This window comes from Fonsecaea multimorphosa, assembly GCF_000836435.1.
Source record: "Fonsecaea multimorphosa CBS 102226 unplaced genomic scaffold supercont1.15, whole genome shotgun sequence".
Lineage (NCBI taxonomy): Eukaryota > Fungi > Ascomycota > Eurotiomycetes > Chaetothyriales > Herpotrichiellaceae > Fonsecaea > Fonsecaea multimorphosa.
Genome location: NW_015971649.1, coordinates 585,991 through 613,963, shown reverse-complemented (window position 1 = coordinate 613,963; position 27,973 = coordinate 585,991). Strand labels below are relative to the sequence as shown.

The 27,973-nt window shown below is 53.0% G+C and overlaps 8 protein-coding genes across 8 annotated transcripts; 2 read left to right on the top strand and 6 right to left on the bottom strand.

Moving 5' to 3' along the window:
• Positions 1 to 1,300: 1,300 nt before the first annotated feature.
• On the bottom strand, positions 1,301 to 6,521 carry Z520_07578 (uncharacterized protein; the record flags this gene model as incomplete). The annotated part of the gene is made up of 4 exons (XM_016778075.1): positions 1,301 to 1,488; positions 1,558 to 5,419; positions 5,474 to 5,959; positions 6,012 to 6,521. 4 exons carry the CDS (start codon positions 6,519 to 6,521, stop codon positions 1,301 to 1,303), a joined length of 5,046 nt encoding a protein of 1,681 aa, XP_016630981.1.
• Positions 6,522 to 7,766: 1,245 nt separating this feature from the next.
• Positions 7,767 to 8,359, top strand: Z520_07577 (peptidyl-prolyl cis-trans isomerase PIN4; the record flags this gene model as incomplete). Its single annotated transcript, XM_016778074.1, has 3 exons — positions 7,767 to 7,910; positions 8,017 to 8,119; positions 8,238 to 8,359. The coding sequence occupies 3 exons, from the start codon at positions 7,767 to 7,769 to the stop codon at positions 8,357 to 8,359; spliced, it is 369 nt and encodes a 122-aa protein (XP_016630980.1).
• Positions 8,360 to 8,657: 298 nt separating this feature from the next.
• Positions 8,658 to 9,756, bottom strand: Z520_07576 (uncharacterized protein; the record flags this gene model as incomplete). Its single annotated transcript, XM_016778073.1, has 2 exons — positions 8,658 to 9,575; positions 9,709 to 9,756. 2 exons carry the CDS (start codon positions 9,754 to 9,756, stop codon positions 8,658 to 8,660), a joined length of 966 nt encoding a protein of 321 aa, XP_016630979.1.
• Positions 9,757 to 13,404: 3,648 nt separating this feature from the next.
• Positions 13,405 to 13,818, top strand: Z520_07575 (uncharacterized protein; the record flags this gene model as incomplete). The annotated part of the gene is made up of 1 exon (XM_016778072.1): positions 13,405 to 13,818. The coding sequence occupies one exon, from the start codon at positions 13,405 to 13,407 to the stop codon at positions 13,816 to 13,818; it is 414 nt and encodes a 137-aa protein (XP_016630978.1).
• A 1,552-nt stretch (positions 13,819 to 15,370) lies between these two features.
• Positions 15,371 to 16,971, bottom strand: Z520_07574 (uncharacterized protein; the record flags this gene model as incomplete). Its single annotated transcript, XM_016778071.1, has 3 exons — positions 15,371 to 16,252; positions 16,307 to 16,764; positions 16,821 to 16,971. The coding sequence occupies 3 exons, from the start codon at positions 16,969 to 16,971 to the stop codon at positions 15,371 to 15,373; spliced, it is 1,491 nt and encodes a 496-aa protein (XP_016630977.1).
• A 3,788-nt stretch (positions 16,972 to 20,759) lies between these two features.
• Positions 20,760 to 21,515, bottom strand: Z520_07573 (uncharacterized protein; the record flags this gene model as incomplete). Its single annotated transcript, XM_016778070.1, has 1 exon — positions 20,760 to 21,515. The coding sequence occupies one exon, from the start codon at positions 21,513 to 21,515 to the stop codon at positions 20,760 to 20,762; it is 756 nt and encodes a 251-aa protein (XP_016630976.1).
• A 991-nt stretch (positions 21,516 to 22,506) lies between these two features.
• Z520_07572 (uncharacterized protein) lies at positions 22,507 to 24,240 on the bottom strand (the record flags this gene model as incomplete). The annotated part of the gene is made up of 1 exon (XM_016778069.1): positions 22,507 to 24,240. One exon carries the CDS (start codon positions 24,238 to 24,240, stop codon positions 22,507 to 22,509), a length of 1,734 nt encoding a protein of 577 aa, XP_016630975.1.
• An 874-nt stretch (positions 24,241 to 25,114) lies between these two features.
• On the bottom strand, positions 25,115 to 27,841 carry Z520_07571 (uncharacterized protein; the record flags this gene model as incomplete). The annotated part of the gene is made up of 6 exons (XM_016778068.1): positions 25,115 to 26,339; positions 26,387 to 26,841; positions 26,891 to 27,472; positions 27,524 to 27,630; positions 27,687 to 27,714; positions 27,809 to 27,841. The coding sequence occupies 6 exons, from the start codon at positions 27,839 to 27,841 to the stop codon at positions 25,115 to 25,117; spliced, it is 2,430 nt and encodes an 809-aa protein (XP_016630974.1).
• Between the last annotated feature and the right edge of the window lie 132 nt (positions 27,842 to 27,973).

Below are 27,973 nucleotides of genomic sequence, written 5' to 3'. Positions count from 1 at the left end.
TATCTATAATATATTGTTGCTGTACCCATGGCCACGATTGATGGACACTATGAATCATTTTCGAATATAAGAGAGCGACGAACAAATAAGCTTTACGAGCTTATCTGGTCGAGGAGAGCCATTGAAGGCAATGAAGGCACTTAGAAGCCATGAAGGGCGCATGTGGCTTGCGTAGACTCGGGGGGAAGGAAACCTAAGCAGTCACGGTCGTCAGCAGGTCGACAAGGAGATGCCCGGGCGATGATTTGATCCGTGGGCGAGTGCCACAAAGCTACCAGCTTCTTGGGATACACAATCTCTGGGTCTGTCTACCTAGGTAGTACCTATCTTCAGGAATCTTCAGATGCGGACTTGTCCTGGCCCTCCATCAACTGACCCAGAACTCGGATTTCTACTCACCACTAGATACCCCGTACCACTATTAATGTCCACTCTTCCACCCTGCCAGTCCCCAACACATCCGATATCATCGCAATCCACCCCATCGAGCCCCCAGAGGAGCCTCATGGCGGACATGACCACTCGACGACAGAGACAACGACATATCTCTTGAAAAAGGGGCGTGTCCTAGACAGACGCCCTTGTCCGGCCTCCTTGTACACCACAACCTCCATATTCCTCTCGCTATCTATGAGCCATACTCGTATCGACGACGTTACACGCATGTCCTCTACGCTTCTGTCCCTCTCGTCTTACCACCCTCTCGCCCGCTTCACTGCCGCGGCGCCATTAGGCCTTCTCTCTCCTTCCTGCCATTCCTCCACCTCCGGGAGTCAGGAAGTGCGTATGAAGACTCAAACATGGGAACAGGAGAACAGCTGAAAGAAACCAAGATTGTCAGGACTTCTTTTCTTCTGAATGATTATGAATTCTTTTGCTCTCCCAACTCAACGCACTGCCGTGTCGAAAAGGTGCTGCTGATACCTGAGTTCCTCCCGTACGAGCTCGAGCACGCACCTCACCCACAGCAAAACACCCTCAGCGTCTCTCTCCCTCGTCCTGGCATGTAATGTTCTTCAGCCTCAATGCCTGTATCTTCCCTAGCCCAGGGCCATTTCATCATCCCGCACCATCTAGGATCCTCGAAAGACACAAACACTATCCCATAATCGTACATTGGACACCATCGACCCGAAATATTCACTCCCAAGACCCTGCTTCCCTGCCCAATTCTATATCAAAATCCCAGTGGACCGGGTTTCCTTGGCTTTAATGATATTAATATCCCATGTGTGCCTGCTGTGCGTGTTCGTTTGGGCGTTGCATCTTCCATGAATTTTTCAAAGTCTTCCCTGGTCGTTCATGTCCCACTCATGCCTAGATCCCCCTCGGCATCAACGATTGCAAGTCTCTGTTTGGCCGTTTTGGCTTTCTTGCTCACACCCCGTCCGCCACGAGGTCCGCGTTTGGGTCCAGCCGCTTCTGCGGCGCTCACCGGGGTCGCTGCCCCAGACGGTTTCGCCGAATTATCTTCAAAATGTCCTTCGCCTATGGGGAAACAAGGTCAGTCATGTCGATGACAGGGGGGTAAATGTCGGGGAAGAACAAAGCACTCACCTTCGTGATACATATCATCCAAACTCATTTCGCCCTTCCGCTTCTGTCTGGCTGCGGCAGCTGCAGCCTTCTTGCTTCTCTTCTTCGTGTTCTCATCATCAGGCTTCTCCGCAATTTCCTTTTCCTTCTGTTCAATAAGAGCCGCTTGGTCGTCGTCCGCAAGCCACATGGCAATATCCTTGGTCCTATTCTCACGTCGATCGCGAGTATTGAAGTCCACGCCAGCCCCGTCTCCGCCCGTGATGACGACACGTTGGACTTCTTCTTTCTGCATCGCGCGCTTACGGATTCGTTCTTCGATGGTACCGCGAGTAATGAGTCGATACACTGTAACCTGTTTGGTCTGACCAAGTCGATGAGCTCGGTCCATGGCTTGTGAATCGATCGTGGGATTCCAATCCGAGTCGTAGAAGATGACGGTGTCGGCAGATGTCAAGTTGATACCGAGACCACCAGCACGCGTCGAAAGCAAGAAGATGAAGATCTCGGGTCGTGTTTGGAAGTCGTGTACAGTGTCTCGCCGGTCTTCCAACTTGGTACTTCCATCCAGCCGACAGTACTTGTAGTTGCGGTACGTAAGGTATTCTTCCATCAAGTCGATCATACGCGTCATCTGGAAGTACAAGAGCACGCGGTGGCCACCCATCTTGAGTTCTCGAAGCAGCTGATCCAGCTTCGCTAGCTTGCCCGAATCCGTAACAAAGCGACGCATCGAAGGCACCGAGATGTTGGTGTACCTGGCCTTCGCAGATTCTGGCGTAGGCAGCATGTTGGACACGGGGAAGTTGGCCGGATCCACATCGCGCTCAAGTAATTTCTCCTCGAGTGACTCCTCTAGCGGGTACAACGTACTGCGGACATCCATGTTGAAGAGAGTCAACTGTCGCTCAGAGATTGAGGATTGATCAAAGCAACTGATCTCAATCGGTGGCGCCAACGCCTTGGGTCGGGCCGCTGGCTCTAGCACCGAAACCCCATGTTCTGCGATGGTATCCTGGGAGATGTTGCAGAGTCTCGCGAGGTTCGAATTGGGATCCAGTTCCTTAAGTGCGCGGCGGGGATCGTTTTCCACAATGTTGAACATAGCATGTGCTGGCGGCCCGTCCGGTCCATCTTCAGAATCTTCGAAGATGTGTAACCTCCGTCCCTGCTGGTTCTTGAGCCTCATGGCACGCTCGACGAGTCCTGACTCGCCATGAAACGAGGCTTCACCGGCCGAGGTATCCACGAATCGCAGGAAGGAGAAAGCTCCGTCCTGCGCGGCCGAGGATTTGATGTGCTCAGGAGTCCAGATCCTCATCAGACCTCCAAGTCCCTTGGCCTTGAAGCCGGCACGTCGAAAGCCCGCGTGGGGATTGGCGGGTCCAGCGATGTCTATTCTCCCAACATCATTGCACAGCACTCGAGGCAGGTCGTATTGAATTTGGTTGCGAACGGAATAGCCAACCTGCACGAATGAACCTTCTCGCACAAACGAGGCAGTCTCAGCAAAATACGACATCGAGAAAGGGGAACTTGTGTCTGCTCGTTCAAACAGATCCGGATGGTTGCAAACTTTTCGGAACTGCATGACCAAGTTCATCAAGGTGGCAGTATCTTCGTCGCCGCCCAGCGCCGCCTTCTCGATGAGGTCCATGATGCTGATCTTGCTGCGCAAGTTCGAGTAGTATGCTCGTTGTCGGTAGGTGAGTTCGCAAAAGACATCCTTCTCAACCTTGTCGCCGAGTTCCTTCTGCACATGAGCTTTGACGCGTCGCAACATGAACGGCTTGAGAATCATATGCAATCGCTTGAGCTGGTCCTGGTTCAACTTGGTATTGCTTTGTGCGTGACTTTCGATATCTTTGGAAAACCAGTCGCTGAACTCGTCGTGTGAGTCGAACAGCGTGGGCATGATGAAGTGGAGCAGAGCCCACAGCTCCTGCATGTTATTCTGAATAGGCGTGCCGGTCAGCAAAAGTCGGTTGCGGCACTGGAAAGCGAGAAGAGTCTTCCACCTCGAACTGCTCGAAGACTTGATGGCTTGTGCCTCATCCAGAATCATGTACTGCCATCGGATCTTCTGGAAGTACTGGGCATCCATCACGACAAGTTGATATGAAGTAACGAGGACGTGGAACTCGGAGTCTTTCGTGTAGGTGATGTGCTTCCGATCCCAGAACTTCCGCAGAATCTTTCGGTCCTTTGCACTGCCCCAATATGGGAGAACCTTGATGGCTGGTACAAATTTGGTGATTTCTTGCTGCCAGTTGTGTAACGTCGAGGCCGGAGCGATGACCAAGAACGGTCCCCAGATGTTGTGCTGCTCGGCCAGGTAGCCCATCACCGAAATGGATTGCACGGTTTTGCCAAGGCCCATTTCATCTGCCAGTATACCGTTGATACCTTGCTCGTAAAGATTAACCAGCCAATTGAGACCCTTGAGCTGGTACTCCTTGAGTTGTGCTTGCAGCATCTTCGGCTGGGAGACTTGTACATCGCCAGCCATGGTAGGATTCTGGAAGTTCATCTCGCTCGAGTCAAACGCGTCCATTGAGTCTTGTCCGTTGAAGTTGCGGGCTTTGTCCTGTGCATCCTGCAGTGCGCTTGCGGCGTTGGCCGCCGCGGCTTTTCTCAGCTCTGACTCGTCCTCGGCGTCGAAATCCAGGTCTTCAAAGTTTGTGACTTTATGATTTCCGTGTTCGTTGGATAGTGACAAGTCGTCCATGCCTCGGTCCTGATATCCAGACGGCCTGCTCTTCTCTTGGGACCCGGCAACTTCGGCGTCATCTGTGGCTCTCTCCACTTCATCCGTCTTGATCTTTCGCCCGATGAAGTGCGAGTAGATTTCTGTCTGCGAGATGAGGAAGTTGAGTTTCCGCTTCTGTCTGTTGGCCTCACGATCTGCTTCAGCCTTCTTCGCGTCTTCAATCTCCTTCCTCTCTGCTAGACGGCGTAGATCTCGCTCTTCTCGCTCATTCCTCTTCCAGAAGGACATCATTTCCCTCATGACACGTTTCGCCCGTGCTTGAGTATCCTTCATGCTCTTGTTGGTCCGCTCCTGCCATTTCCTCGCCTGTTTGCTTGCGAGGATAGCGGTTTTGCGGAGATTTTCTCCTCTTGTGGCGAGAGATACTTGCTTGATCCGATACACTTTGGGTATGTCTTTTCTGGCCAGGTCTCTCCAGATTTGCTCGTAAATCTGAATATAACCTTTCGACTCGTAGTTGACCGTCTGTGGTGGAGGACTGGCAGGGGCCTCTTGAACTTTGGACTTTTTGGACTTGCCAGATGGAGCCGGGGTCGTTTCTTCCTTGGGTGCAATTTGGATCAAAGCATCTTTTTCCATTGCCGCATAGGCAGCCTCCGCAGCATCTTTCTCGGCTTGTTTCTTCTCCTTGGACTTCTTTAAACGGGCGGAGGGAGCACCGGGATCCTTCTTGCTGCGCTTCTTGGGAGGCTCACCAGGTTCGGGCGTGGCCAGCTGGAAGGAAGATGTGACACCACCTTCGTAGTTGGGTGCCGGTGCCGGTACTTCCATGTCTTCTTGAGGCGGGACACCTTCGAGTAGTTCTGTGGTTTGTTTTATGCGGGCCTGGGATTTTTCTGCTTGCCTCAGATACTTCTGTGCCTCTTCTTGATCTTCGGCGTCTCTCGCACGCTGTTCGAGCTCCTCCAGCCTCTCCCTCTCGTTACGAATCTGTTGCTCACGACGGCGCTTTCGTTGCATGTCTTTCTTTCTTTCTTTTTCACTTTGATGATCCTTGTCTGCAATTTCCTTGGCAGCGACCGGTTCGAAGCGTTCACGGAAGCGTTGGGCTGCAACTAGGGCCTGCTTGTCCATGGATCGGATAAAGGAATCCAGGAGATAGCCGCGACGGCGCTATAAGGGAGGTTAGCGGGACTGCAACACTGGTGCGGTAGACGCATTATTTACCTTGCGCTTGTGTAGTTCGCCTTCATACACATCTGCAGCTCTCTTCCTAGTTCTTTGCTTGTACCGTTCCTTATGTTCGGACCAAGATGCATCCTCGGCGTCACTGAAACTGGTTTCGTCAATGATGGCAAGAGCCTTCAGTATCTTGTCCGCCTCCCCTTCTGTGAGTATCTTCCGTGGTCGTGGTGGCGCAAGATATTTCTTGGGAGCATGTACAGCCTCTGCTTTGGGTTGCGATTTGGTGTGGCCATTCGTAAGGGGCTGAATTGTACCCATCTCCGGCACCTTCGTCACAGGTGACTTTTCAGGCCCAAGCTTGGTTTCTACAACAGGCTTCGGCGGCGGCGGCGGTGGTGGTGGTGGTGGTGGAGGCGTTGCGAGTCGCGCAGGAGGCAGTTTTGTTTCACTCAGTTTGGGAGAGGGTTCGTTGTTTGAGGGACCAAGAATGCTCGCAAAAGACATTGGGTTGCTCGCTCTGTCAGGCTTCTGTGGGAATAAAGTCAGCATCTCGCTAGGCGATAGTACATTTGGAACTCACGTCTTTCGATTGCGGCCGCGACTCAGACGAAGACATGTCTCCGGGTCTTCCATTAGTGAGGCTATGGTGATCTCTCATGGGTGACTGCAGCGCCGAATTTGGAGGCCCAGGTGGGTGCGCGTGTGACGGATTGACATCGTAGGGCGACGGCATACTTGGGTGGACCAGATGTCCCGAGTACGATCTTTGAAGCGCAAATGGCGGACTCGATGTCAGAGGTTGATACTGCGGTCCTGCGCCTAGCGAGGGAGGGAGAGGAGGAGGTGGTGGCGGCGGTGGAAGAGCGCTGGCTGAAGGTAAGGGAGATGCAAGCGTGGGTCGGGTATGATGTGGGCTGTGTACCAGAGACGCAGGAGGATATGGAGGCGGAGTCTGAATGAGGTGTTGAGGAGGTATTTGAAAGGGTTCATGGCCAAAAAATGGGCGGTTCGGGTGAGTTGGTGAATAAGGTGGTGGGTATTGGTTCGACTGCGTTGGCGAACGAACCGCGTAAGGTGTTGATCCAGACATTGTGAATTCTTTTTTCCCTTTGTTGACCACCAAACGGCGTGGTTGCTTGTGTTCTACCGTGGGTGTGGTGGTCCTACTGGCACAGACTTGCTATCAAAGTGTTTATCTATTGCCTTTGCCCAGTCTCCATCGCCAAATCGTGGCACGGCGCTGCAAGCAGGTGGGAAGGCCCTTTGTGAGAGGGATCGCGGCGATGGTGGATTGGAGTGGTAGAGAGGAGGGTCGATGGGCTCCGTTTGGCTTTCCTCAGGGCGTTCGGCTGATACAGTCAGGTCGTGTCACCGGATTCGGAATCATTCAAGGGGCTGGCGACATAATTGTTCAGCTGGGCAATGGAAAAGTATTCACTGTCGCGCAATTGGGTAATGCGATGGGATGGTGATGAGGATGAAGGGAGGATTAAAGGAGATGAAGGTTGGTGGCGATGAAGAAGATGCTGGGTCATGGTCAGTCGCAGTTGGTGCAGCCGTGGGTGCAATCCGCAAAGCCCAAGCTCATCCCGGATGTCTGGAATCACCATTCTCCTCGAAAAGCGCGAATCCCGGCCGGCGTTAAAGAACATCAAAGCCCGTCACGTGACGACTCTTTATATACGGAGCAGTTGGTATACAGCATTTTTCTATCTATGGGACATGGGTCTCTCTTGCGATGTTGTCAAATCGCCAACAATTTTAGTTTTCCTTCCCATCCAGCGACATTTTGCTCGTTGTGTTGGGTGTTTGTTTGTGCAGTGGCTGGTGAGCGTGGTGCGCAGGGCGGCCTGGAAGCGAGGAGAATGACGGGCAGCTGCTGAGGTTTGCTCGCTGGCTGATCCACAAGGCACCTTCTGACTTTTTTTGCAAAGGGAACAAGAAGAACAAGGGGCGAGTCGTAGTGCCAAACGCAGCCAAACGCCCACCCCGGGAACTGGACTGGGGCCAACACGAGGGAGCGAGCGTCATTTGCTCTGCGCCGCCAAGAGATTCATCCGAAGCCAGTCCGAATGCGGGAACGCTGCGCTGCCGCACTGCCCGCCGCAGCTCTATTGCGTTTGTGCTCTATTTCTTCTTAGGGATTGGGTACGGCTGCTGCGAGATCACCCTATTTGCAGACTTGCCGGAGCATCACCCAACAGCTAATAATTGTCAATGTTACCTTCTATCTCGGAACGCATCCAAGATCATTCTTGGGGCAGTGTTCCTGTATAGCCTGTATAGCCTGTGTAGCCACTCTATCTGAAAGGGTGACTTTTCTTCAGAGGCTTCAATGGCGCCCAAGGGCAAAGATTCCGGCAAAGCCTCCTCCGGCAGTGCCAAAGGCAAAGGCAAAGGCAAAGATGACGATGGCTCATCGGCCAGTGGAAGTGGGAAGCTGAAAGCGGCTCAATCCATCAACGTGAGGCACATTTTGGTAGGTTGATCCCAAGGTTGGGCACGAAGAGTGAGATCCAGCCGTGTCCGCAGATACCACTCCACTCAGCCAACACCTTTTTTAATACTCTGTGGTCCCTCTACAGTGCGAAAAGCATTCCAAGAAAGAGGAAGCCCTGGCAAAGCTGCGCGAAGGTGCCAAATTCGACGAGGTAGCAAGGGAATTCTCAGAGGATAAGGCCAGACAAGGTATGGAGTTTGCGACTTATCCTCACCCTTGCTTTGACAGATCCTTTGTGTCAGCCAGTCGCCGAGTCCGTCAGTCAGCAGGGACTAACATGAGAAAATTCGTTATCAATCTCAACAGGGGGATCGCTGGGCTGGAAAACCAGAGGCAGCCTGCATGGAGACTTTGAAAAAGTGGCCTACGAATTAGAACCCTCCACAACAGCAAATCCCAAATGTGAGTCTGATTCCTTATCTCATTGACTGAGACTGGCTACAATGACTGTGTTGTTACTGTTTGGTATCTACCTGTACAACAAAGGAACTGGGTCACACAATGAGCGTTCCTAAGCTAGTTCGACCACCATGTGACGAAAAAGAGTCAGCCTGTGCGATCAAGGATGTGGTGTCCATGTTATAATCCAAAAATGACCGTTTAATCCCCTTTGGTCCCCTGCGCTAATCATCCAACACAGATGCCGAGGTCAAAACAAGCCATGGCTACCACATCATAATGGTAGAAGGGCGAAAATGAGTGAGGTAGCTAGAATTGAATGGGGCATCAGGGAATGAGTGGGCTGGCGACAGTGACATCGGCAAGCACATCCAGAGCGATGTGGTCGATATGATGCTTTCTCTTCCTTGGAGAGATGTTGCCGGGGAGCACCATCACATCAATGATTGGCATTTTGGTGTGGAGTAGTTCGGGAGGGGTTCGAATAGCCTTGGAAGGGACCTCCTGGATGGACTTTGCAGAGCTGGAAGGACTTGGGCGATCATGGGGCGGAGTAATTCGAGCAGCCTGATGGATGGAGATCTGTGCTAGCTGCTCAGAAACAGGCTTCTCCTTGAGTCGCTCACCCATGTCCAATGTCAAGAAGCCGCTTGATCTAGGCTCCTCTTGTGGCGGTGAGAGTCGTTGGGGCAGGTTGACAAACGGTCCAGGACGGGGCATTTCAGCAACAAGGTTGAGGATCCCACTTGAACGAGGTTCTTCCGGCTCCGGCGCGGGAGCATGTGCAGTCCCATTGGGCGACAACGCCCTTGATGAAGGCGTGCGCACCGAACCTCCATCGACGCTGGAAGAGACTCGTCTGAAGTTGTCTGGGTCGGACGAGACGTAGCCATTCTGCGAAGGTTGGTCTTGAGGGTGATTGCGACCCAAACGTCGCCTCTTGAAGCGGAAATCTTCGAGTTCCTCCACCCTCTTCTCCATTGACATGGTGGCGTCGTCGACGGCAACGACGCGCTCTCTGAGGCGGACATGCTCATCATAGTTGCCTTCAACTCTATCTTCAATGTCGACGATGCGTCGACGCATTTCTTTCTCGCTTTGATAAAACGGTGCTAACGCCTCACGCAGAATGCGAACCTCTCTTTCCCACATCTGTCTTTCTCTGTGTAAAGCAGAATCCCGATTGCTGCGTTCATTCTGAATGGTTTCCTCCAAACGCTTGACCTTATCAAAGACGATGTTTATCTTATCAAGAACAGCATTGAGTGTATCCGTATTTTTTTCATTATTGTTTTCCTGGTGGACGTGGTAGCAGGCTTGATGGCCGCATTCACAGATGGTGCCAGGCGCGCTTCGATTAAGGTGGAAGGATTGGCACGAACATTGTTGATTCTGTGCCGAAGGGTGCAACAGGAGATATCGACATTCTCCGGTTGGGAGGGGGCGGGCGCTTTCAGCGCTCAACCGGAGAGGACGATGTTCGTGGGCAAAGGGTGGGGGAAGCGGCAACGCGTTCGAGCCAAACATCGAGGCCAGAGATGCCGACGCCCGGGTTCGATCAACGACTCCGGCAAAAAGAAACGTAGTCTATGCAATGCATATGAAGATGTCGGTATAGGTCCAGAGCCTTTCGTAAGGGGAAAGACCCCCTCCCCCTCCGAAGAGGGCGATATCACCAGCTTTATGATATCTGTATACGCAAACTTGGGTCGAGAATGCACTGTTGACCTGGCAAAGTGTCAGCATCCATTATTATGGTTATGGCTGGTCCCATATGATGGACAAGGTACGGTGAGCGACCGTGGGTACGGGTGACATACGCAGCTGTTCTGGGAGGAGGTGGGTGTTACCACGGCGCAAAGCTCTTTCTCAAAGAACTCCAGCTGAACGTGTACCACAGATAAGTGCTCATTGTACCGTGATCAGCGACAGAAGGTCAGAAAGGAAGAAGAGAGGAGGGAGGAAGAAGGAAAAAAATCCTGTGGGAGAGAGAGCCTGGGAGACTGGCACGCAATAATCAACTCTGATGGTCAGGAGAAGTTTATCAGCTGGGTGGATGGGTATTCTGGATGGAGGAGTTCAACGAAAGGTAAGGTCGTTATCTACGCAGACGCTGAGGTGCAGGACCGATAGTGCCCTGTGCGCTTCGGGTCAATCGAGGAGGTTGTCTGCCGGCAAGACAGAGGGAGGCATGTGCCTGCGTGCTGTCAGGCAAATGGACCTCGTTAACCTTGTTGAGGGCCAGGAGGGTCGAATCAGAAGACGGACAACAATCGGGGATGGCAGGAAACGGCAAAATGCAGGTAGAATGAACATGGATCGGGAGAGGCTTTGGGGGGTGGGCTTGTGGCTAGCCTCCAAGGATGCCCGACGATGTTGTCTTCCATCGCTGATGTGCGACACAAGCGATCTTTTGGAAGCACCAGATGGGCTGGCTGGCAAGGCGGGCTTTGCTGATGGGCGCTGCACGTCCAGAGTGCAGATTGATGGTGTAATGATAAGGATAAGGCTAGTGAGGCTGCTTTTTGGAACTGGAACGAAACTGCCAGCGGGTGCCAGGTCTCAGGACTCCGTCGACACCATTGGTACCTACCTAGTATTCGCTCGCGGCAAGGCGGAACGGAACAACGTGGGATCCCGCCGACAAGGTTCGAAGTGGCCCGGATGGCCCTCTTTTTTGGCTCCGTGTCGCTCGGACCCCCACCGCTGCATCCTGGCCCCTGGTCGCCCATCGCCCAGGGCTCCCTTTCTTTCTCTTCTCATCCACGGAACTGGCTAGGCATGGACAACTCGGCCATTGAGCAGAATAAATTCATGACGCAGCAGAAGAGACCCACACGGCCAAGGAGCGAGAGTCTAGAGAGATAGCAGCAGCGCCAGCACGAACCCACACAGCCGATCCCGACGAAAAGGTAAGGTAGGTACGGGTCGTGGTGGTGGGAATTTGCTGTGAGTGTTGGTGATACAAGACACAGTCCCTTGCTTTGACTCCCTAACTTGGTTGTTGTTGACAGGATAGTGGTGGTGTGCTGAAAGTGGGGTTAATCCACTCGCGATTTCAGATCCTGCGGTGCAGGGGGACGGAGAACCTGTACTGGTACGAGGTACTCCCGGACACACCTCTGGCTACGAATCAAATGGGATTTGTTGCTACGAATGCTTGGAAGGAGTAAGATAGGGAAAAGGCGGAACTTGCCAGCAACGCAACCTTGACAACCCATACAACCAGGATTATCTTGACTTTCACATGGGAATTTCGAGAGGAAGAAGAAAAAAAAAGAAGAGAAGGTCACAAATACAAATTGACCGCTTCCATGAAGTCATGTACTCGTATGGTAACCGGGGGTATATCTCCATTTCGGGGACGCATTCGATTTGTCCTGTGTGAGCTCGTCGAAGGGGGGAGACGCGAGGGCCCGGCCCTACCGCGCAGCCCATCGGTGGGACGGGAAAAGAATGAGTACCTACCTAGTGCTCCCCCAAGCAGCAAGCCAAGCTGATGATGGGCAGGTGGATGGGTGATCGGCTCACTAAAAAGCATGGGGGTTTGGGCCCTTTGGGAGCCTGGGGGCATAGGTTGGGGGGTGGCAAGAGGTGCTTGGGGTGCGCAGAGGGATGCTGGTTGGTGTTTGGTATTGCGAGTATGAGGGCAGTTTTGGTGCATGTGGGTGCATGTGGGTGCAGCACTACAGAGGTGGGACAGACTTCGATCCTAGGTAGCAGGCTACAAGCCAGCAAGCCTGGGACATTCCATCACCAATCCTCGCAATACCCATGATCGTCATCATCATCATCATCATCATCACCACCACTACGAGTACCGAGTAATCCTGCCGCGCCGTTACACCAAGCAGACAATCAAAAGGAATTACATGTTTATCTCTACCTGCTCATAGGAGCTTTCGGACAGAGCCTGATCCAGGCATCAATATCACTTACCGAGTACACCGCTCACGATGAGGTGATGAGGGAGCTCAACCGCGGACTCGGTTCATCCAGTCGACAGTGCACGGTCTACAAGGTACATGTAGTCGTACTCGTCCGTAGCCTATGAAGACCTGGGTATGCACATACAACTACATAGCTGCAGGTTTGTCGACTGGTCCGTCTTGCCGGCAAAACGATCCTTCCCAACCCAAGGTGCGTTGCACAAAAATTATCTTCGAGGGGGCACGTGGGCTGGATTCTTCATTTCTCTCATGTAATTAGTTGTCCCGTGGGTTGGTTTGATGCCGGTCGTTGTTAGTAGCCCACCGAGATGGGGGACGCGATGCAATGCTGGTGACCATTACTATTGACCAAAGGGCTGGGTTGAGCAGGGCGCGATGGGGGTGTTCGCAGCATTTCTTGCAGCACTCGAGAATCGAGATGCCCTCGATGCCCGGCACTGGCACGTCAGTGTTTTTCAGGGTCCTGCACTTTGTGGGCGGCGAGCGGGCGGCTTGAGGTCATCGAGGCTTTCGGCAGTGTTGGGTTTAAACCATCCTCCGCGCCCTCCATTCCATATGAATTACCTAGAGCTTCCAGCATTTTCTACCACCCACGCCCAACCGTGACTTGGCGGTCGAAAACGAAGAGCCGAATTCGGCACGCGGCGGCAAGGGGCAAGTGGTAATTAGTAGTGGCTGAGCAAGGATTCACACAGCGCCTTCTTGCGCGTCTTGCCGACCGCGCCGACGGGCTCTCATAATCAATGACAGGAGCTCCGCTGCCTGACTGCGCAACATTTGAAATCCGCCAGCATCTCTTTCTCTTTTGAAGCACAGTGCTGTTACTAACTTGCGCATGACTGCTGCAGCGTTCGTTGAACAACACATACACGAGATAACTGCAAAACCCAGGGCATTGACTCTCTGAAGCGACCATCCAGTCAGGACCCCCACAGCCTGATCCTTGTGGTGCAAGGTTCGCTCACTCAGCCTCGTCACCCCGCAGACAGGCCACCGCGAAAACTGCGCTCGACTGACCACTCCAGCAACCGACCGGCCGACCGACTTTGTGAAGCGTCCTCATCTCTGAACCCGACGACCACAGTTTAACAACCACACCTACGCCCTTCCAATCTATCTTCACTATGGCCGACAACGACAAATACGAACCGCCCGCCGGCCCTCCACCCAACGGAGCGCTGACCGTGCCGCCGCAGGTACACCACGACGCCGGCCCATACTATCCGCCCGATGCACCGGTAGACAACACCCGTGGTCCTGTGCCTCAGTCGTATCCTCCAGCTCAAGGCCCCAACGGTGGCTATGTCCCGCCTCAGGGCTGGAACCAAGGTCCCCCGGGTCCCTGGCAGCCGCAGGGTGGTCCCCCGGGCCAACAACCATACGGATACTACGGTCCGCCGCAACCGGGCATGTATTATCAACAAGGCCCTCCAGTGGGATACTATGATAGATCGCCAAATCAAGCAGCGGCTGATGGGTGCTGTGCGGCATTCCTGGCTGCCCTGACATGCTGTTGCTGTCTTGAGCTCTTGTTCTAATCTCTCCCACGAAGATTCCTCGCGTGCTCGGGGTGCATAAGCCAGGAAGTTCAGACGATGATATCCGCAGGCGGAGGATTCGGGCACGTCGCGGCACGCAGTTCGAAGAGCAAGATCTGCGTGTTGACGGCTGAACAACAACTAAGCGTGGCCTTTCCGGACAACACGTCAGGAAATCTGCTTCCGCAACGCGGCGGGATCAAGACCGAAGGGAAGTACGGAAGAAATAAGCCATGATCCCATCGAAGTTGCAAGCTCGCTTGCTCTCGAGAGTGCCCTGGGGATGAATATTGCCTGTCTCCCTTCATGGGCAGGCGGTCCTAATACCTGTGAGAAAGGCGCAGCCAAAACCATTACCAACTCTAATTATTAATTGACGAGCGAGAAGGGGGGGACATGGAAACTTTCTGGCTTTCTCGATCTCCTTGTCCTTGGGCTGCGAATGGGGAGCATACGGTGTCAAAAAACTGGGTCAGGTACTCTCTCTGTGTCATTATGATTCTCAATGCATATATACATTTACGCCTCTTGCCTCGTTCGTTCTGTCTGGTCTCTTTCGCTCACCTACTCACCCGATTTCTCCTGTCCCCCTTTCTCTCGAGTTCTCGTCCTGCCCCTTGCTCCTCCTTCACATACATCTCATCAAATGTCACTTCGGCACAAGGGTCAAGACACATGCCTAGAGACCATGTCACTAGGACGAGCCACGAGAGACACGAGAGACGTCCCCTTGGCTGGCTGGCGGCTGGTACCGGCTGAAGGGACACAAAACACACATCTGACTACCTAAGGGTTCAACGTCACCCGAAGTGCTCAGAGAGCGAGAAGGAGCCAAAAAAAAAGGGGATCGAGGTCTTAGCAAACATTTGATTTCTCCTACTTGTTCCTACCTTGGCCAGTCGTTCATGTTCATGTTCCAAAGCGAACAGCTAGATTCTCACGAATATCTCAAGCAGGAGCCCTGCATCCGGGCACCTCTTTCTTTCCAATCTTTCTTTTCTCGTCGGCCAAAGCTGAAAAGCCTCCCAGAAAACTACCTTACGTATGAATCGGCATTCCCGCGGCGCATTCGTCACCATGTTCCTTGCCGGCGTCTTCCTCGCCGCGGCTACTTTTACCGTCTCCTTCATAAGCCCAGGTCAGGCACATCGGACGCCAGGGCACCTTGAGGCGCGAGCAGCTGCTCCTTCGCCACCTTCAGGAGCCACTATACCGAATGAAACCTGTTACAGAGGACGGGACTTGCCCTTGACGGTCACGGGGGTGGTTTTGATCGTGCTCGCTATGCAGCTCACATTTTGGTCGTTCTACATCCTAGCCACGAGGAGACGGCGCTGAATATCCCTTGGGCGTGTGTATACAGAGAGAGCCAGAAATGTTGTTAAGGACCAGGTAGGTTAAGAGTTCTCATTTCATCTCCCGCTCGAGCAGGAATAATCAGCAATGGATGAACACGCCGCTGATGAATGCTATAGTACAGAAGAAACCCACCCCAGGTGCCGGATCTGAGTACAGAAGTACAAAATGTCTTTCGACTTATTCGGCTTATGCTTCATTTTTTCACCATCAAAACAGCTCCTTGGTACACTTTCTCCACCTCAGTGGTCATTTTCGCCACAGGCCTTGCACCTCCTCCGGCAAATAACCCAATCGCGGTAGCGAGAGCCGGTCGAGCTTCTTTCTGAACAGGAGTCCAGTGGCCGCTCCGCGGAAGAATTGTCACTTCGCTGTCTCTGCCCAAGTAGTCTCCAATTCCGTCCAGACAGATCCGTTTGGAACAGGCTTGATCTTTCTCTCCCCAGAGTACGTATGTAGGTGCTTTGAGGCTTCCCTTGTACTGATCGACAAACAAAGATTGTGAGATTGAAGATCGACGTCTGCCGGGAGAACTGGATTCAGACGCCGAGGTCTCCAGAGCGTAGAGATCGGTTATAGTCTCGAGCGACTTGGTCCATGGACGCCAGCCTACTCCGTCCCGATAATAGCCGGTCATATTCCAGAAAGCCTCTTGAGGAGATCGTGCACGTTGCAACACGCTGGGCCCGTAGCAGTTTGCCTGGGTCTCTCCGTTGGTGGTGTCGGCGACGCCGTTGACGGTCGGAATTGAAGTTTTGCACTCCTCTGGGCCAGGGCCGAAAGAAGAGGCCATGCATTCTTGAGCACGATATTCCTTTGAGCCTTTTGTGTATGATGACCAATTTGCCCCTCGAACGAATGAATAGTTCCCAGCCACGCCCAGGTACCGGACGAAGATCGACGGCAGATGGAATGCAAAAATGTAGCCCATTAACAATGTTTGCACCATCAATGGCTTCAAAGTATTCAGGGCCTTTGACAAACACCCAAAATTTTGTTTCGGAGACTGCTTGAACTGCTTGAAGATTTTCGAGGCTGAGTTCAGGATTCGGTCTCTGTTGGCAAAGGCGAGTTCAACCTGCATGCAAGGTCAGACTGTCGAGGCTGGTAGCACTGGAGTCCGATAACTTACGTGCGGCGCGTTTGTCAAGATGAAGCGATCTGCAAGGCATGCAGCCTCTGCAGCCAGACGAAATCCCAAAACACAACCCCAGTCATGACCCACAATGAACGTGCTGGTCTCGTCTGAGTCTTCCGCAGGGATGTATTTGTCCCTCATTGCCACAACAAATTCCGTAAGAGCCTCGAGCACTTCCGTGTCGTACTTCTTGAAACTGTCACTGCCTCCATACCCAGGTAAATCGACGCAGACCAGGGTAGCATCGCGGATTGGCATGGCAGGCTCTTGCATGAGATGTCTCCACATCATCGAACTGTCGGGGAATCCATGGAAAAATATCACCAAATTGCCCTGCGAAGTTCCATCGCGGTTGCTGATATAGTGCAGTCTGAGCCCGTTGCGGAGGGTGTAGAAGAAGTGCTTGAAGCCAGGCAGAGGTGATTTGGTCAGGTTCCAGAAGCGATCTCTTTCTGTAGACAAGAATTGTCAGATATGTTCCATCCAGGCTCTTGAACACTTGACTGACCAATTGCAAACTGTAGCTTATCTTGCTCGGTGTCCTTCCTGAAGAACGTCCCATTTTTCACAAACAAGCCCAGGAAAAGGCACCAGTTGAAGAAGCCAAACGAGTAGAAGGAGACTTGGCGAATGAGTCGACCTAAGAAGGTTGAAGCCATGGTGAGAGGTGATCTTTAGAGGAGGGTAGGTTCATGAGGAGCTGAAGGGCGGTCAACTCCTCCAGGGAGCACGACAGTCAGCGAATTGACGAGGGTCAGTAGTCAAGGATTGCTTCGACAGTCAGTGGGAGTCTGAGATGGTGTGAGTTCGGGTCTGTCTCTGATGAGACTGGCTTTCTCTGAGGGAGACAAAGAAAAGAGAAGCAACCCGTGACTGGGTATCGAGGAAGGCATCAGAGTCGGAGCCCAGCAGCAAACATTCGATCTCACACGTTGACATTCACATTCAGCATGGCGCCTGCCTCACTAGCAACCAAGGATGCCGAGGTGTGATCCATCCCATCTTCGGGAAGGGAACGTGAGCATGATCAGCCCATGATTCTCTCACAGACTGGCATGGTCAAGCATGCGGCAGTCAGTGCACAAATAATCCAGGGGAACACAGAGAAAATCTCCAATGGCTGCTAGCATGTCGCGTGTTGAGTGCAGGGGGCGAAAAAGCATCACGATGGACAACTCGAAGCAGCAATGATGGACGAAGAGAGACACGGGGAAGGGCAGCTTCCTGTGTGCTACCTGTGTTAGGTTTTTGGGGGCACCAGGTGGGTGCCAGGAGGGGTGAATGAGGGGTGTTACCAAGTAGATGTTAGCCTGTACCTACCTAAAGCTGGCCTGCTCGTTGGGTTCCCACTACTATTACTGCTCAGTGCTGTGCTCATTGCCGCCGCAGACATCGAGCCAGACTGCGCTTCACCCTTCAACCTTCCATCATCACCACGGTGCCGTCTCCTCGATCGTCCGCAAGTACTCTGAAGGAGTCTCCCCGCTCTTTGCCTTTCTATCATCTCTGCGGACCCAGGCGAGATAACTATCCAACGAGCTGTCGTCGACCCGCTGATCAACGTCGAGAGAAGACCACACTCCACGCCTCTCCGAAAGATCTTCACTACCATACCTTAGCTCTACGGGTTCTGGACCCTCTAATGAGCGCCCCAGCTCTCTCGCTGTGCTCCTCGTCCAAGTCGCCAGAGCTCCCCAGGAAGATCTCAGCAACAGTCGCAATAATTGGATGTTGGGTCACCGCGTGGTCGACCGAGACTGGGATGTGTCACACCTGCACAACCATCAGGGTCAGACAAGGCAGGTCGAGCTGGCAGGCTGACATTGAACACTGTTATTTACAAGATCTTCATTTTGAAGCAGAAGGTCTCCCTTGAGCAATTGCCCAAAGCTAAAGCAACTCGACTCCTTGGCTGTGGGAAGTTTCATCGGCCGATGTTGGACACTTCTCCTGACCCGCACTACTTTGGCACCGGACAGCCAGAGGGTAAGAAGAAGCCTCTCAGACGACTCACGCAGCTGTCGACAGCCAAGCCATGTTGTAGGCCTAGCTGGTGGCCCTGACCCTTCTCCTCAAGCCGTCGCTATCAATTCTCACTTTCGTGACTTTCTCCAAGGATCTCCGATTTGCGGTATCATCCCACTGGGCAGTGGCTATGTCGATCTTCCTGCTGCTCACCAAAGCGACGAGTCATACGCAATCAGGAAAACTCCTTTGACGGCATTTCTGCCTCTTTGCATTGCCCCTTACGCTTCATGGAGCACGCAACAGTAAGACCGCAGGGGCGTTTTACTGCCATAGCAATGTCCCTAGACTCATTTCAAAGACCAGATGAAATCGTTGCTGTGCTGGGTCGGTGCTGACTTTCGAATGCAAACATTCTGACAAGTCTACGGGATGTCCCATATTGGCATGGTAGTTTGTTTCCTTAGGATATTTCGGCGTTGCTTTCCTCTAGCTTTGTACCGCTCCATCATTAAGCTAAACTTCAGCAGATGCCCATCGAGGTCACAAGGCTCGCAAATGGCCCCCCGAGGATAAGCGCATGAGAATCTTTGTTCCTGAGTACCAGACAACTCCCCTCTCGGTCATATTGTTGTTCATCTTGTCCGTGCCAGCTCGACCCGTCCATCAATCTCATCGACTTCGTGTCCAGACGCGAAAGCTTGGAGGTTCAACATGCTCGACATCACGACCTCCCAGTCGACTTTGATAATCAGCAGGCCCGTTATGGATGTGTCACGGTCGTGTCAGTCCCCCTTCGCTGGTTCACTCTCCTTAACGGATGGTTCGGACCAATTTTGTGAATATATGCAAGGACGATAGCTCCGGAGATGAAGACGGACAGGACTAGCGGCAGCGCTGGAGCCAGGGCTGAGACCATGTCGCTTTCTCGTCGAAGTGTCGGAGTATCCTTGGGTCTCGCGCAGAGATAGGCGTGACAAATTGGTGGTGTTGATTATGATGTTGATTAAATGGTCGTACAGGACTGACTTATCAGAGATATAGATCAGCTTTTGAACCCAGCGAGATCTGGCCATGTCACTGATCCAGCAGACGTCTGCTTAGCAACAGTATCACGCCTGAGTTCCTGTTTGATGCTCGCCACAGTTGGTTCAGTCATGACAAGAGCAGCCAACCTTCAATCCCACGTCTGCAAGGGAGCGCTTTACCCACACCAAGCATTTCAGAGCCCACTCGGATATTGCCCTGACGGCAATCCGTTGGCCTGGTCTTGTCCCTCCTGTCTCTCCTGTCCCCTCTGTCTCTGCTGTCGCCTGGCTATGGCTCGTTGCCTGCGCCTCCATACAACCGCCACCATGGCGATCGCCCAGATGACGATAAAAATAATGAAGAAGATTAGCCACCCGTTCATTGTCGCTTTGCTGGGCTTTGAGAGTTGGCGCTCGATCGACACAATCGAGTTATCTTCAGCTGTGTCAGCCTAGTACCAGATCACTGCAAGTGTTGAGAAGCGGGTGCTCAAATATGTTTCTTGCCGGAGGTTGCCAATTGGTAAAAGATGATGAAAAAGAGGTCGAGCTCGCTCCTACTCGAGATATTTATATGAGCCCTCGTCGTATCACCGTCCACACTTCACCTGCCGGACCATCGACCCGTCCAAACTGCCTTCACAGAGCCATGAGATCTGTGACAAACCCGAACAAAGGTGAGTCTCGGCTTTTATGTGCTCTCCAATCGTCTTTCCGTTTGCACCTGGCGTCAACAGAGGTCAGTCGTTGTGTCTTGGGTGTCTCCCTTGCGATGAGAGATGGACAGTCACCGAAGCAAACTGGTTCGTGCGACTGAGCAATCAGGCTTGTGAGTCGCAAAGTGCAGAATCTACTGGAATACGTTGGTGACGGGAGATGCTGTCCTCTTCCCTCGGTTGGTGATCGCGGCACACTGTATCGCAGCACGCATCAAAGGACCATATCCGAAATGGTCGCGAAGGCCTGATTCGGACGGTTCTCTCTGCGCAGATGGAACTTGGTGGCATGAAAACCCCACAGCAGGATGAATCTCAGTACATACTTTTATTTCACTCGAGCGTCAAGGATATCATCGAACAGATATAGTATACAAGGTTTTCGACTCTTACGAATACGTTCTACCAGCGCACGTAGTCTGCGGCGCTCAACTTCACAGCCAGCAAAAGGTCAAGAAATCACGTTTTCCTTCACTTCAAACTGAGGATCGCCGGCAGTTTCTAGCGGCTGCTGGTTACAAGAAATGGCACAACGCCATCGCTCCAAGTCGATTCACCAGCTAAGATTGTCATTGGATTGATAAGCTCGATACTCTGAGGGAATCACCGCCATCCTGCCCATTTGTCGTCCATATAAGCTCAACCGGCCTGCCATCATATTATGTTTCCCAGATGCACAAACTCTAAGAAGATGTCTGCCAAAGGTCCAGCGCAGTCGAAGCCCTTTCAAAAGAATGCTCAGACAGCAGCAACCGGAGTGGGCGTCGCGTTTGCTGCGCGCAACCACCCGCCGGGGCTGCGGTGAGCCTTCCCTCTGCCCTTGCCACGATCTTCTCCTCCCAGTGATCCGAGTCGCATGGCTCCCACAGCACCCATATCCGTCTGCTTGGCCTTGTCCCGGGCCCAGCCGAAGCGGACGTACAGATTCCAGATCAAAGAGACGAAGAAGAAGCCTACGGCGGCGAGAAAGAAGGCAAGGGCCGAATTGGAGACACCTCCTTCTCCGCCGCCACCACTACCACCACCGGAACTACGAACAAAAAGTCGAGCCCGGGATGCGAGAGCCCCGAATATGCCACCGCCGACTCGAACAGGGCCGTTGGGCGGGTATGGTGGACTCCCAGGCCCTCCGCCAGAGCTGCGAACCAGAGGACGAGTGCGGTCGGCAATGCTCTCGAACGACACCGTGGGTGGCGCCTGGTGTATATCCTCCACTTCTACAGGAAGAGGCTTGATGGAGATATAGGACGTTTCGACGGGGTAGTCCACGAACCGCGTCGTCGGCGTCTCCACGGTCGGGGGATAACCTTCGGGCACGGCCTTGAGTCCGGGATTGTCCTTGTTCCCAGCGACGCCATGCCTATGAAAACGTCCGTGCTGGTGCTTGTGCCTATGGGGGATCGGAGCGCCAGAGACTGGCGGTGGAGCCGACATGAAACCGAGTCCGAGCAAGAGGAGTGTCGCCGGTGTCGTCCAGCTGAGAACGGGCGCCATCTTGATATCGTGTGTATTTGGGAGATCAGGTTTAAGATTGCGATACGCAATGCTTGAGAGATATCTGTTTGCTCGAAAACCTTTCCTTCTTCTCGCAAAGACAGAAAAAACCCCGAAGTCAAGGGAAAGCTGATGAGCCAGGATGCAAGGTCAAGAAGAAGAGACAAAGAGACGAGTATTTATATGGGCAGCAAAACTCGTGGGATCAGTCGAGAATTAACCGTGTGTCGAGTGATGGACGTGATGGATCCTCGTTTGACGTCTCGCAGGTTGACAGTGCTCCGTTTGGGACTCTTACCGTGTTATGTCGTGCTGTGGCTGTGGCTGTGAGGTGACGGGTGAGCTTAGAGGTCCTTTTTGGGCTTTGAGTCCCCAGCGAGGGAGCTTTCTGTAGCATGGGGAGATACCTAGGTAGTGATAAGCCCGTCACGCGAGTCAGTGGTGATGATAGTGGAAGGTGACGATGACGATGACGGGAGAGAGAGAGACACACACACGAACACAACAAGCACAATCACAATCACACATAACCAGCGGGCGAGAGAGAGGAGGAGGTGAGCCGAATTAAGTGCGCGGCTTGAGTGCTATAAAGGTCGCTTCTATCGCGGTGAGTGACAAGAGCCGCAGTGAGAAAAAAACCTAGGTAGCTACGCACTTGAAGAACAAGGATCATTCCCAGAACGGTCCTGAGGGATGGTTGCGCGAATGATGAAACGGGCTAAAGACCAACACGATGGAATAGCGATAGCATTAACTAAATCATCTTGGGGTAACAGTTGTGGGAATATCTCTGCCATGATAACGACAACGACAACGACAACTTCCCGTCAATATCATATAAAGCCCAACATAAAGCGAAGATAAATATCGCGATCTAACCTCGATTAACACTATCCCATACCAAGCCCAACAACCCATCGCCATCTATATACCCAGACACTCGGCTGTTCACAATGTAATTACCTGTATAACATCGCCAACGCAACGCCGCTCAACTCCCTCCAAACCCAAACACCTCCTCGAACCACCTCGCCCTCTTTCCCTGGCTGATGACCCTTTGTCCAACGATGTTCCTCACATTGCGCGAAAGACTGCGCGGTCCGCACACGAAGACGGTGACTTCATCCTCCATATCGGGTGATACTCGCTCGCCGCCAAAAACTCCGTCAATGATAGGACCTAGATTCGGACGGTGGCCGAGCTGGTGGATGTTGAGGCCTTGTCTCTTCAACAATTGGAGGTCGAGATCGTCTGCGGACATTGCGGAGGACGAAGACGACGAGACAGTGGTAATGTATACGTCCACATCAAGCTGGAGTCCATCTTCTCCTTCTCGCAAACAGCTCATGAGCAATACAAGGCCCCATCGCGCATCAGCCATTGTTTTGACCAGCCATATCATCTTAATGCGCGCCCCTCCTCCCTCCGGTGCTCGGCGTAGGCGACGACGTGAATTCATCAGAGCAATATATATCGGCAAGATGTACGTGGCGCCTATACCACCAGCGACAAGAAGGGCAGGACCACCATATTCCGAGCGGAGGATCGCAGGCATGTACACGCCAGCTTCGCCGTAGGGTCCTTCGATCTGGATTTCTTCCGCCGCCGCCGCCTCCGCCTCTTTAAGCTCATGCTTGGACTTGGAAAGCGATTCCAAAAAGGAAGTCCCCGGACCGCCCATGGCCCGGAGAACGAGCATCACTTCCACCTGCCCATCTTTGGCCGAGTACTGCTGCACGTTGGCGATCGAAAACGGCGTCTTCGGACCGATCACACCCCTGGAGCGGACGTAGACGTGCTGTCCTGGCGTCGCGCGCGCCAGTGCACTGGTTTTGTCGACGAGAAACCTCACTCGCACAAGGTCCGTGCCGGGTATGTTCTCACATCTCAACTCCTGCACGTTTGTCTTCGCACTCATGCTCCTCAACCATCCTCCAAGAACCCAAATCGCCGCAACTTGCGCCACGTAGAACCTCGTGTATGGCACGTGTGCCCACAAGATGGGAATCACGAGGGCGCTCAACAAGACATGACTCCTGTAGAACAAGAAATGGTACATCTTTCTCCTTACGACGGGCAAGCTCAGCAGACCCAGAAAGTTGAACATCCAAAAAGCCAGGATCCCGAACCGGACGTCCGGGTCCTTGATCCGTTTCGGCAGAATACCTAATTTGATGAAGAATCTGAGGTAGAGTACGGCATGAGCGGCGAGAAAGGCGTGCACGATGCGTCCGAACATGCGATGGACTGCGTTGAGGCGTTCGTGCGTGAGGCCGGTGGCCCACCCCAAGGGCGAGTAAGTGGTATGCTTGAGGGAGAGGAGGTAATGCAGGGGCAGTTGAGAGATGGCCACGTGTCCGAACGCCTTGGTGAGGTGCATGTAATCATCTCCCGTGTTGTGGAATGTGAGGTAAAGGAGCCATCCTGCATACGTCAAGGCGAGTAGCTGGACAGACAGGGGGCCAAACTCGGGTATGTATGTCGTCTGCAGGATCCATGTCGCGCGTCTGAAGAATAGCTGCACCTGGGACACACGTCGAGGGCCAGATGATGACAATGGCGATTTCGATGGAAAGAGCGCTGAGTGAAGGTAGCGTCGATACAGGCATGCGACCACCAAGAGGACGATCGGCGAGAGCCAGGCATGCAAACCTGCCCTGTTGAGCTGATGACGCCGCTCTTCAAGCTCCGAGGCGGTAAGTTTGAGGCTCATCGAGTAGACCATGTTGACGTCAATTGTGCTTCTTGCTGAATTGTAAGAAAACTGGAGTGGGCAGGAGCTGTGTCTCTGCCGCTTGCTCGCTCTTGTGAACCGGGTGCTCGATTGCTGTAGTTAACTATGAGCCGCGTCCAGCGACCGAGCCCCAACGCCGCCAGAAGATCATCAATCAGAAAGATGTGATAAATGGAGAGTCTAGCAGGCTCAAGGAAGCATCAACATGTTCCGCTGGACCGGTCTGGGCGACCTCTGTAGTACTCGATCAATGCAGATGGGCGGAGTCGCGAATTGCGGCCACATCAGCAGCAGCTCAGGAGGTTGCCTGACGTGCCTGAATCTCGACAGAGGAAAAAGGAGGCGAGGCTGTGGAAACCGAATCCGGGCGCCAAGCCGAGGCTGAACTTTTGGAGCAGCCCCTTTTCTCCCCGGAAGCGCCATAGTTAATAGTCAATGAAAGCCATGTTTGCCCAGGACGAGTTTCGCTACTTCGGAGAAGCAACCAGTATTAATTATCCCCCAAGTGATCCATTAAAGTACATGTATGTATGTGCCAGGCACCTGAACGCAGCCCAACACCTGCCCATGCAGAAACGGAATCGAGGCGCTTGCCATGCAATGCTGTTCAACATAATGATACACATTAAACAAAAAGACTCATAGGCCCATGACAATGGCTCATTCAGCCTCAAACTAGACGTCCAAAGATGCTCCATTTGCATGCATAAATCATGCTCAAATCAAAAACGCCCAGGGTCCCATCAAAACAAGCAGAACTTTTTTCAATCTCGACAACAAGGGTGCTGCAAATCACTGGTGAAAAGCATTCCCACCTCGTAATGGAACCTCCTCATCACTCATCCTAGTTTGTTTGTTTCCATCTTCATGCTGTCGTGGGGGCCACAACACCTCTTGCTTCGCGCTCCGGAGGCGCCCCCTCTTCATCAGCATCTGGCCTGGACAATGGGTCAACCGATTCCTCTTTCGCTTGGGCTGCTTGCACAACTTCAGACGAATCTTCATCCTGTTGACCACCTCTTGTTGGGGTTTCCTCTGGCCCCACAATATCCTGACCCAATTCAAAGTGAGGGGGCTTCAAGATAGGTTTGGGTGCCTTTGGCACCTTTGTAGGTGATATATGTGAGATTACCGCCTTCTCCACCTCTTCCTTAGTCGAGCTCTCTGGCATCTTTCTTGTAGGGGGCTCTGCCAACTGTCCCAATTCTCGAGTCCCCGTGGGCGACAACAACGCCTCACTCTGCATCAACTGCAACTGTTCTAACTTTGTGATAGGGTTCTGTTTCCCACAATATTGGCATCTCCAATGCAAAACACGACGCGCATCATGCGATGGGGGATGAGAAGCAGGAAACTCAGGTTGAGGGTAGTGGGAGAATCGACGCACCCATTCTTCTTGTTTTGGTACTCCTTCTGCGGTCGGCAAGCTCCCTTCTTCCTCCTTTTCGTCACCCCAAAACGTAGGTCGTCGTATCGGCGCGGGGGTCACGGGTAAGCTCGGGCGCTCGTCCTTGGTGGGAAAGTCAGTCAGTTTGATGCTCGGGCGTCGTCGCTCTCTCGCTGTGGGGGTGGTCGCGCCGCTGGTATTTTGAGGGGAGCGCTGTCCAAGAGTGTTATACAGGACTTGTATTTTGCCTTTTCGAGGTTGACTGATGGATTGCACGTAGCGCTCTATTTCAGGCATGTCATCCCATGCATTAGTCCTTTGCTGGAACGACGCCCAAAGGTCAACTGGTGCTGCAGGTGGTGTGAGTACGCTTTCTTCCGTCGCTCCAGTGGCGTCAGTCGTTACTGAAGGAGTTGTCACTTCCTCCGGGACGACAGGTGCTGGTTCCGGCGCAGCAGGGGGTGGACTAGGCTGCCTCGGTTGAGGGAATACTCGTGTCGGTTTCGGTGCTCTGGTTTCCCAGGGGAAGATCGGTTTCGGTTTCTCGGGCTCGGGGACCTTTTCGGGTACCTGGTACCACATATCCTTTGGCGCTTCCGGGTAGTGTGCAGGTGGTTGGAAGAGCGCGGTTTCGCTTGACATGTCGTAGATGGTGGTTGGAAAGTTGGCAGCTTCTGGTTTCGAGTGCGCAGGTGGAGGCTCTCTGTTTACGATAAGCAACTCATCCACATTTCACAAAGAATGGCCTACCGTGCGGGATCCCATTCAGCATGGGGTGCTGAGAATCGCCTCTGCTCGACGGTGGGAACGGGATGAAAGTCGGATGGGGCTTTGGGAGTAGGAGCGTCGCCCAACGGCAACTCAACAGAGGTTGTTTGACCCGATTGAGAATGAGATAGCTGAATCTCTGGAGGTAAGGGGATTTGCCCAGTATGCTCGGACGCCGCAGGATGGTGGTGCTGGTTATGCTGTTCCTGCTGATGCTGTTCGTGGTGGTGCTGTTGCCCCTGCTGGTGTCCGTGATGATGGGGATGCTGGTGATGTTGCTCTGAAGGATGGTGGTATTCGTGCTGAGGCTGCGGAATCGGGCCCGGTCCTGACTGGCCGCTTGAATAGCCTACCACATACAAAGGTTCCTCTCCACGCACGTAGTCTTGGACCTTTTTGGAAGAATCAAAAGTTTGGGCGTCGTAGTAAGTGGCCGTCTGGAGAAGTCAGTCCTGGCCTATCCGGTCTCCTCGAAAAGTCGCGTACCTTTGGCCGATAATGCCTGTCGTATACAGACCACCACATCCCCAATAGCTCACCGTAGACGCCTGTATTAAGCTTGTTGTCTCTACCCAACGTCCACGGCTTGTCTTTGCCGATGAAGTGCACCGCAGCAATACTGCTGGAGAAGTGTCGGTAGGCAGGGATATATTGATAATGGCCGCTTGGTGTGCAATTGTACACAAAACTCAATCTCTCCCACTCGCGAAAGTGCATGTTGAGGAGACCTTGATCAGCTCCATCGAAACTGATCCCCCTTTGCGCCAATGCATAAAGAGAGTAGTAATCAGCCATGTTGGGATTCAGCACCATCATACCACTGTTGAACAAATCGGGCCAGCCGATATCCGGTACTGCAGCAAAGTTTGTGTCCAGAGTGAGAAGCTCGTTCGGAGCTCTGATCACCACCATGTCGGCGTCCAAGTACACTATCCTCTTGAACTGAGTTTGCCGCCACAACTCGATCTTTGTGAAGGTGGATATTAAATCGGCTCGATTCATGAGGTAGAGGTTCGCAGGATTTTTGTTTTTGATCTCCTGGATAGGTACGATTTCATCGTAGACGGTCTAGGGATATTAGTGCTGATACTGGGAAAGGTTGAAGCAGAGAAAGAGTACCCGAAGCTCAGTGATGGTATCGGAGGACAATCTGTCTACCAGAATAAAAGCCACCAAGGGAGCTTTGGCACCTTTATCTTTCAAGGAATGGCCCAGGACCATGGCGCCTATAGACATATGAGCTTGAGAGTATCTTGAAAGGGACGGATCCTTCTCGACATACCTGGTAGGTAGGCATCGTTCATGAGCAGCTGGGCACCTTTGCGTCAGTGATGGAGCACGTAACCAAAAAAACAATGATGCGGGGAAACAGCGCGGTTAGTTCTGGAGGGAGGGAGCTCTCACCGTCGCAAAGACAGCCGCACGAATGGGTGCCATGATGGCGAGGGAGGTGAGGAACTGAAGGAGAGACTGCCACCGACCGATGGACGAGGTTGTTGAGGTGGTAGAAAGAACAGAAGAATTCCCAAAGTCATGTAACTCGAACTGGCAGAATGGGAATTAGCCACC